Consider the following 10205-nt stretch of genomic DNA (forward strand, 5'->3'; position numbering starts at 1 on the left):
AGAGGACGGTTGAGGGTTTGCTCCAGAATCACTGAACCTGGACACCAGTGCTTCCACTCTTATATGAATGTCTCTTCAGCCCTTTAATCACTTCAAATACTCCTTTTCCATCTGTTGTGGCACCTCAGAACATGGGCATAGTGAAACCCTGGGGGAAAAAATGACAGGTGATTATTTGTTGATAATTAGGGCGAGATATCTAATTGTGATTTGTCTGATTAAAATCGCAATTTAAGAAATTGCAATTTTTTCAAAGCTCCAGGTCTGATGTGCTTGTTTGTAGCGCTGCACAATTTGGCTTTTTTTTTTTTTGTGATATATATTAATATGACTACACAATAATAGTAATGATAATAATTATTATTATTATTACTAAATAAAACTATTAAAATAAATATTACTGTAAAAATTATAATATACTTAATAAAAAGCGATATAATAATAGTATAGCACAGCTGTAAAACTGAAATCCAAATTTATGGTTGTGCTAATTTCTTGGCTTTTAAATGTTAAACCACAAAGCTTTTATTCGGCAGAAAAGTTAGGAGACCTTAATGCTTTGCTTTTGTCGACAACAGAGTTACAAACAAAAGCCAAACTCATGGTGCTTGAAGTGGAGCAGCATTTACTGCAAACCAAAACACTGGATCATGAGCTCGTCTGTCAAAGAACATCGTGCCGCGATTCACTCTAAATATGCATTGCTTATATTTATTGAAATTGCAGCCTTTGCGGTCTGATAATCACACAAGTCATATCATGATTTTGCATTTATTTAGAATAATCATGCAGGCCTACTGATTTCACAACCCTGCATCTTGGAAAAAAATAGCTGGTTTGCAAAAAAGGGCTAATATTAGCCAATTTGATAATGCGGAGTTAAAAATATCAATAAAAATTTTAATCACGTACAGTTTTTCACACAAATATTCAAACTATATGTATTAGCTTTAATGCATTTATCATCAAAATAACAAAAGAAGTCAACTTTCAGAAGTTTTAATGACAAAAAGAAGTTCTCAAACGTATAATTTAACTTACAACCTGCAAGGGAGTGAAAAATGCGTTAATGTGAAGTTCTTTGACATTAAATGGAGTATTTGAACAAGTTTATAAATTATTTGGATGTAGTAAAACACCCACATACGTAGCTGGGTCATGTCTGCTTTTCCTTCTGTCACTTACCATAATTCTAATCTTAAATTCAGGATTAGGCCTAAAATAATGTCTTCAAAATCATTCATTTACATGTGAAAATCAGCTGAGAATTGAACAAAGCTATAAACTGGAAGCTTTCAGACAGTTTTTCTGGCGATTAAGGGATAATGCAAGATGTTCTCACCTTACAAACAGATATCGAAGGCAAAATGCTACAAAAAGCACATATTTTATGGGAAAGTGTGATGTGCTAGAGCAGAACGACCACTATTTTTGGACTCAGCACCCCAAAATTAATAAGAAGCAAGTATTGGATTTCATTCATCAAATTTGATGCAGGGCAGTGTTATTATATATTTATACAATGAGTAAAGCCTTACCGACTCATCCTCAATCATGGCTGCAGAGTCAAAGAAGTCCGGTCTCAGCTCTGCTCTCTCCCGCCTGTTCCTGGATGGAGGCTGCAGAGGATATAAGATAATATGATTTGGAATTTCTTTCTATATTTAATTACGTAAGTACTCTGAGATGCTTTTATTTGCTAGTATCATCTGATTACCAGATCAATGACCATGGTGTCCTCAAATTCCTCACTCATGTCTTCCAGCTGACCTCGCGACGACATCATGACATCCTCAAAGATGGGCTCTGCGTCGTCCTCCATGAGACCACGTCTAGATTAGAGACATCAAAGTAACATTAGGGTGACCATACGTGCCATTTTCCCAGGACGTGTCCTGGCCAGGATTTGTTTTGGCTTTGTTTTCCTGTTTTCATGCTTGCTGAAGGTAATGATCGAAAAGTAGTTTGACCAACATGCAAGCATTGTACATAATGGACCAATCATGGCGTGTGAGAAGGTGGGATCTACGGTCAAAGCGATGCAATTACGCGTACATATTAGGTGTGTTCGACTTAAAAGCAGTGTGGCTCAGACCGATCAGTGTTTGACATCAAAGTACCTCGAGAGCGTTTCGAAAGCATAACCGTCTGTATGGTATTTTGATGTCATACACCGATCGGTCTGCACACGCAAACAAAGCCAAAACCTAGATATTTTAGGCAATATAGAAATCCTGGCCAGGACACGTCCTCGGAAAATGGCACGTATGGTCACCCTAAGTAACATTAACTACAGCACGTTCCTCGCGTGAAACATCCCACATTTCTTTCTCCACATACACAGTCTGTCGTACTCCTCCGCTACGGGCCTTCATGTAGTTCATGGCTGTGCGTTCTTTCCTGTTCACCTCCTCCATCTTCTGCTGGCCAAGCCAGGACATCTGCAGCTGAGGACTGACCGAGAGGAAAACCACTCAATACTACACACATAATAGTCTTCATAACACAACCAGTATTGTTCCTGTAAACTAAAACCAAAACTATTAAAGATTTCGTTAATTAAAATAAATCTGAAATAAAAGAAAACAAACAATAGATGAAAAACTTCATCTTAATGTCACTTCAGATGTAGTCTCGCGTAGCCAGACCTTCAGACTGACGGCTGAAGGTCTGGAATGCATGGCAGCTTTCATTGGCCAAGGCCAAGTCTCTTTTGGCGTACTGTTTTCGGCATACTATATAGTAGGGAAGTGGGCATATATGGACACAACAATTAAATACAACATTATATACACTGCATATCCAAAATGGAGGAGTAAGTTGTGCTCATGGTTTTGAAAAGAAATGGACATGTTGTTTAATCATTCACAAACTTTTGGCTATCTAGTGTATTTTAAGATTGAGCACTTACTTATGAACATAGTCAGATTCAGAGCCGGGCTCAGAGAGGTGCTCAGCAGCTTGCCGAGGGTTTTCTCGGAGCACGGTGGAGGTGAGCTGGGGTGTCTGCAGGGCTCCGGGGGTCTGTAGGGTGTCGTTCCTCATCATCCAAGAGCCCTCCACACTCTCCTCTGCAGAACCACGACACCACACACAAAACAGCCCATGACTGCTTACTTTTAGGCATCTCGATCAACTGAACCAACCCACAGGCTTCCCGTCTCATATCAGTATGATTACATCTACAGGCATCCTCACCCTCGATGCGTTTCTTGTGCAGTGGTGGACGGCCCTTTTTGCTCCGTATGGATCCAGCTTTGCTGCTGCTGCTGCTGCTGGTGATGGACATGCGATCTTCATCTCCACCTGTCAGCAGAGAGTTCCTGTAGGAGATGAGCGGCAGCCAGATGTCTTCCCGCCTCTCCATCATTTGCTCAGTCATGAACTTCTCCAGATACGAGTGCCTGAGAGAGCCAAAGGGAGAACACAAAGATATGAACATATTATTTTTATTTAATAATATAATTCTATTCATATAATTCTTAAAGATGCAATTATATATATAATATTTTTTCCTCGTTATTTATATACATTTTTATACATTACAATGCAATCAAAGTGCTCCTCAGACTAACTTACACTGTTTTCTTGTCTTGGCGAAGAAGCTTTGAGGAAAATTCACAGAGAACCTCCAGGAAGGCCAGATTTGCAGGGGGATACTCTGGTCCTTTAGGATTCTGATACTTGAAGGCGAACTCAATGCCATCTCTGAATACAACAAAATTATTTGAGATGGGTAGAATGAAGAAGAGGTCCATTTGGTGCTTGATAAATATAATCCAAATATTAAAGGGTAGTTACTTGTGCAGTGTGGCCACAGCCTCTCTGGTCTTGATCTGGTCCAAGCCAAAGGTGAGGGCAAAGCGACGGGCCAATTCCTTTATGCCACTCACATGAGATGAGGTCCTGTCCAAGTTAGGCCCCTGATCCTGGATCAGCTCATTAAAGAGCTGAAGAACAGAAAAAATAACAGTATTAGTAGAATGATCAAGATCTGAAATGATAATGCAGGTATCATGTGAATCTTATGCTAGAATATCCCTCAAAATGAAGGCTGTCATCTCACCTGCTGTAAGCTCAGGATGAGCGTCTTGGCACACAGTATCTTGTCCGTCTGTCTGGTCTTACTTAGAGTCTCCTTGATGATGTCTCCATAATCGTTGTAGTACTACACACGGTTTACAACAAGTTTGATAAACATGTAAGAACTACCCGAGAACGTGTTGTAGATAGCAGTACAGTATACAATGTACGTATGTCCACTGGCACTGAGTGAGCGAGATGATGTTTGGGTGAGGGATTGTGGGATTGACATGGAGCAGAACAAGCAGTGAGAGCATAAAAAGGCTAAGAAATTTTCAACTTTATGCAAATGAGAGTTAAACTAATCAGTGGCAACTAATCATTATGAGGTTATAGTTATGAGGCATTGACGTTTGCCAGAAGCATTTAATAACGCCAGAGCTTCTGGTAATTTAAGTGCTTGAATCACATTGACTGATTTCAAATGCAGTTTAGACAACAGATCTCTGATCTGATTAGTTTCTTTCATGACAGTGGGCATGTCAGGTAAGGTGATAATTGCTTATCTTACCTTCATGTAGTGTTTGAAGATGTCTGCAGCGGCTGGCATGTCTACTATATCATAAATGATAAGCTTGCTGAAGGCAGCTAGGAGGTTTCTCCTCTTGTGTAAGGCCTCAATCTTGTTAGCTTCATCCTCCTCATCACCCTCTGGTAATGAACATGAAAACACTTTAATTACACTTCAAAACAGTATTTACGGGGTTTTTTTTTTTTTCAAATGTACAATGTCATTAATATTGTCTCTAGGCTCACCCATGCTCTGATTCTCGTCATCCTGGTCTATAAACACATGGTCTAGGATGAAGTTGAGCAGCTCGTTCTGTAGGGTGCTATCTGGGTTGAAGACCAGAGGTTGCAGACCCTCTCTGGACCCTGTGGTGAGCTGGTGACTGAAGATCATCAGCAGGTCGCATAGCAGCATGAATGCCTGGAGGAAGAGATGGGACGGTGAAACAATCGTTGCATGAATGACTACTGCACAGGCACATCTTTCCTGAATGAAAGGACGAATGAAGGAGCTCACCTGCTCTTTAACCGGCGTGTTGACGTTTGAAAGACACTGCTGGCACACAGCTAGAAAAGACTTGACAACCCTCCGTAGTGCTAGGAGATCATCCTGAAATCAAAGAAAATATTTATGTTTTTGGTTTGAAGTTGCAATAATCTGTCAATGAACACCCCTCTTATGCTTGTTCAGCCAAGTCACATTCAATATAGGATGAGATTACAAATGTAATGTGAAGGGGTTGCTGAACGGTTCAGTATCACTGCTGATAATGAAGTAATGCCGTGTATTTTCAATTGTATTGCATCAAATCAATCTGCTAAATAAGAAGTTAAAACATTAAATAGATGCCTAACATACCTTGGATGGAGCTCCCTCTGTGATCTTCACAAGCTGCCATAGTATGGAGTAATGAGAACACTGAAGAGCCTGTACTGCTATCTACAAAACACAGTGAAACATTCAGTGAGTATCAGGACATAACATGATCTCATGAAATCAATGTGTTGCAATGTCACCTGAAAACATCTCCAGTAACTGGGTGAATCTCACAAAATTGTTTACAAAGTAAGTACAAAATCAAATAAAAGTTGCAAGATATTTTGTTTGTCTGGAATATTTGATTCTGACTGGTCAATCATAGCATTTTGATTGAAATATTTTTGTATAATACTAACTTTTTAAATGCTACTAAATTGTGCCAAACGTTTATAAATTAATGTTTCATTTTCAATTCTCAATACTGTAAAACAGCAAAGAAAACCATTCTGAACATTCTTCCGGAATGTATTAAAAGAAATGTTTCTTGGGCAGCATATCAGTATATTCAAATTATTTCTTAAGAATCATGTGACACTGAGGACTGGAGTAATGGCTGCTTTGCCATCACAGGAATAAATTACATATACAATACATATTAAAATATATTCAATATATTCAATATTAAATTACATATTCAAATAAAAAGTTCTTTTAAATTGTAATACAATTTCACAATATGACTGTTTTTACAGTATTATTTATATCACCAAACTTCTGACCAGTAGTGTAATTCATTTAAATAATACTGCTTCACAATACTGAGAACTGTCCTCAGTACTTTTATGTCTTCTTCTTAATGTAATTTCTTACTTCGTTCCTTTAATTTTGGGTTGAAAAGTGACCAGGACATGTTCTTGATAGGCTTCCTGAGATTCCCTCATCTCATATCTGAAACAGACGCACCTGCTCTGGCATAGAGCCCTGCTCAATTCCCGTCCTTAGCAACCTGTAGCAGTTCCCGAACAAATCCCATCTGGTCAAGTCATGAGCACTGATGGAGAGGAGAGACAGACACATTGCTTGTTCATTAGCACTCAATGACTAAAGTGGTCAGAAGTAACTTGCATTTGCACAGTGATTTAACAAGACAGCAGCGTACTTGTGAAAGGCTGTGAGTCTCCTAAGAGTGGAGAGAACATTGTAGATGTCGTCATCATCCGCCTCTTCCCCCTGTAAATAAGGCAGACATTCACAAATGTCTGATCAGCGACCCTTGCAGAATTCTATGAATCATACATAATTGTTCACAAACTCTACTTCAACAGCCTCAGTTTTTAAAAGAGAGCAATGAATGAAGCTCTGAGATGTAAGCACTGAAATGTTCAAGTGATAGTTCAACCAAAAACAAAAACTGTGACCATGGCTGTTAAGCACCAAAAATTAGAACAAAGAAAAGAAAAGTAAAAGCAGTCTATATCAAGGGTTTCAACCTTTTATATGCCACAGACCCCCAAATGGCAGCTATGTATTTTCATGTTTATAAATATACATAAAATATTATTTGGGACATTTTTATTTATTGAATTATGTACTCACTATTGTACTGTACTGTTAAGATTTTTTATTTATTTATTTACTTATAATTACATATAATTTTTATTCTTTATTTAAATCAATTATTTATTCTATTTATTATTATTAACACATTTTTTTTCCCCCACATACCCCCTGGAGCCATACAAGATGAAACTCGAGTTGAACTCAAGTTGAGAAGCAGATTAGTCCAATTTGTTAAAGAATCATTCAGTCCGATTTCTAAACTGGATCAATCAGCTGAATGAAACGAATCAGCTCAAAACATAATTCATTCACTGATCCATTTATTGAATTCATTTAGCAAAGGGGTTCATATGGACTATTTTTATGATGGTGAAACAGCTGTGGTCACTATAAAACAATTATTAAAAAATGACATGAGGCTGATTTAATAATAACAATTGTCATTTTGGGGTGAACCATCCCTTTAATTAAAAAAAAAAAAGCTGTCTCCTCTTTGTTAAAGTGCTTTCTCAATATCTCTTGTAATTGATTTGATACTTAAACAATCTCTCTAAATCTGTCCGTCACCTCCACAGAGCCCTCACCGCCTGCAGCAGCTCCTCCACCGAGTGGTTGAAACGGTCGGCTAGTTCATCGATGAGCTGACTATGGGCGATGTCCACACGGTTCATGATGGTGTACTTCTCACTGCACAGGATGCTGTAGGTCTTACTGCAGGCCTCCAGCACCTCCGTGTCCGTGTGCTTCTCCACCACAAACTTGATCTGCTTGAGTAACGCTTCCAAGTGCTGGAACATTCAAATGCAGCCTATCAGCTAAGGTTTAGCATTTAAAGAGATCCAGCTGGAGAAACTGCATACCTTCTCCATCCTCCCAGCACTGTACACATCCAGGTCAAAATACTGCGGGATCTGTAGGAGGTTGGCTACTTTCTCTGCATCTGTCTGGTACTGTGGATGGAAAACGGGTTTATCAGCATATGACTGACCCGGTTATGATGTATGCGCGCTTGAAAACAGAATACTTTTCATCCTACTTTTGAGAGTAACATGGGAAGAGCCATGATGAAGTGCTCCGTTAATTTGTTTTTGTCATCGATCTGCATCTTCCTTTCCTTTGCTGTCAAAACCTGCACAACAAGACGGACTTCACTAAATACTAATGAGAAAAATGTGTTTTATAATAAAATGATGCAGATATTTTTAGCCATATACTGTAGCTTGTCAAGTAAAGGTCGTACCCTTTTCCCAGTTCCTCTCCCCACAGGCGGGTGGGCCTCAGCAGCCTGACGAATGGTACAGACAGTCAGCTCAATCAGAGCACTCTCCTGCCTGTCCAACAACACTGAAGACAAACAGAGTCAGAGAGAAAGAGATGTGCTTATGTTGCAGATGCATACATTTAGGAGATGTAGATGTATGACACTTATTTCTTACCCAAAAATGGCCCATAGGTAGGGGTGTAACGGTATATGTATTTGTCCCGAACCATCACTGTATGCAGTCAGACGACGAATACAGTCAGTCATAGGCAATGTATGTAGCATTACCAAAGCCACTAGAAGGCAAGCCTGCAACCTTTAGCCAAAAAAGCATAACGGCTAATGCAAACGCTTCCGCTTTGGCAGTATGTGGGAAAGGAGACCAGAGGCCGTTTTTTTTTTAATGGATGTCAATGGAGGAGAGGCTTCGCTACACTGAATAAACAGCTTTTTAGAAGAAACAGCTTATCATTTAATGAATCGACAGCCTATCAGCTAATCTCCAACATGTTTTACACTGAGCAATACTTTTGGATTGAACTATTTTTAAAGTTTACACCGAAAAAAAATGTCATTTTATAAGAGAAGTCACTGACTTTTTACAACAGGTGGGATACAGATTACGGCACTTCTCATTTATTCCTATGGTATCCGTAAACGGCGATTGAGTGTCGCACAACAAATTCAGTGACGTCAAGGCTGTAATGTGATTGGTTATTAAGACACACATGATCCAAGTTGACCGTTACGCTTTCTCCAATAGTAAGTAATACAGACACCCTCATCTCCCTATAGTAAGACAATCTCTGGCATTACGTCTGTTCAAAATAAAAAATAAAAAGTACATTTCCTGTTGTACCGAACTCGTATCGAACCATGACCCCAAAACCAAGGTACATACCAAATCGTGACTTCTGTGTACCCTACTCACAGGTAGGGGAGAAAATAGGGGAGATGGGGCACCTTTTACTCCATATTTCTCAGGGTGAGTGAGCTGATTTTTCAAAGTCATATTTTGTATAGGGATTTTTGACGGTGACCCCAGTTGATGTACTGACACCACCATTCAAAAGTTTGGGGTTGGTCAGACTTTTGAAGTTTTTGAAAGTCTGAAAGTTCTCACCAAGGCTGCATTTGTTTGATCAAAAATACAGTAACAACAGAAATATTGTGAAATATTACTACAATTTAAAATAACTGTTTTCTATTTTAATAGACTTTAAAATGTAATTTATTCTTGTGATGGAAAAACTGAATTTTTTGCAGCCATTAGTCTAGTCTTCACTGTCACACAATCCTTTAGAAATTACACTAATATGATGATTTGCTGCTCAAGAAACATTTCGTATTATTATCAATGTTGAAAACAGTTGTGCTGCTTAACATAGGATTCTTTGATGACTAGGAAATTCAAAACAAAAGCATTTATTTGAAATATCTTTACTGTCACTATTAATCAATTTAATGAATCCTTGATGAGTAACAGTCTTAATTTCTTTTTAGCAGCCATATCACCCTGCTGCCCAAGACTGTTTGCCCACTGAAGCTAAGCAGGGTTGAGCCTGCTCAGTACCTGGATGGGAGACCTCCTGGGAAAACTAGGTTGCTGCTGGAAGAGGTGCTAGTGAGGCCAGCAGGGGGTGCTCACCCTGTGGTCTGTGTGGGTCCTAACGCCCCAGTGTAGTGACGGGGACACTATACTGACAAAAAGCACCGTCCATTGGCCTCTGACCATCATGGCCTCCTAACCATCCCCATATCTGCTGATTGGCTTCATCACTCTGTCTCCTCTCCACCAATAAGCTAGTGTGTGGTGGGCGTTCTGGCGCAATCCGCTTGTTAAGTCTGACGTCACGTGTCACCAGTGTTGGGGGTAACTCATTACAAGTAACGCGAGTTACGTAATCAGATTACTTTTGTCAAGTAACTAGTAAAGTAACGCATTACTTTTTTAATTTACAAGAAAATATCTGAGTTACTTTTTCAAAAAAGTAATGCCAGTTACTTTGTTTTCCCATTTATTGACTGACA

General features: G+C 39.1%; 1 protein-coding gene across 1 annotated transcript in view; it reads right to left on the bottom strand.

The window, feature by feature from the left end:
* Positions 1-10205, bottom strand: part of LOC107709887 (cohesin subunit SA-1-like) — a 37825-nt gene continuing 27620 nt past the window's right edge. The window contains exons 16-34 of the mRNA XM_016514549.1: positions 8154-8257; positions 7950-8042; positions 7774-7863; positions 7498-7701; positions 6513-6583; positions 6317-6404; positions 5453-5533; positions 5111-5203; positions 4840-5014; positions 4595-4734; positions 4067-4168; positions 3802-3950; positions 3580-3708; positions 3199-3404; positions 2912-3071; positions 2341-2454; positions 1718-1832; positions 1539-1619; positions 1-148 (exon numbers count right to left, since the gene is read on the bottom strand). Coding sequence (XP_016370035.1) covers positions 125-148; positions 1539-1619; positions 1718-1832; positions 2341-2454; positions 2912-3071; positions 3199-3404; positions 3580-3708; positions 3802-3950; positions 4067-4168; positions 4595-4734; positions 4840-5014; positions 5111-5203; positions 5453-5533; positions 6317-6404; positions 6513-6583; positions 7498-7701; positions 7774-7863; positions 7950-8042; positions 8154-8257 — 2219 coding nt within the window. The 3' untranslated portion in view covers positions 1-124. The remainder of the gene's footprint in view (positions 149-1538; positions 1620-1717; positions 1833-2340; positions 2455-2911; positions 3072-3198; positions 3405-3579; positions 3709-3801; positions 3951-4066; positions 4169-4594; positions 4735-4839; positions 5015-5110; positions 5204-5452; positions 5534-6316; positions 6405-6512; positions 6584-7497; positions 7702-7773; positions 7864-7949; positions 8043-8153; positions 8258-10205) is intronic.

This window comes from Sinocyclocheilus rhinocerous, unplaced genomic scaffold (assembly GCF_001515625.1).
Source record: "Sinocyclocheilus rhinocerous isolate Xijiao unplaced genomic scaffold, SAMN03320098_v1.1 scaffold26, whole genome shotgun sequence".
Taxonomy (NCBI): Eukaryota; Metazoa; Chordata; class Actinopteri; order Cypriniformes; family Cyprinidae; genus Sinocyclocheilus; species Sinocyclocheilus rhinocerous.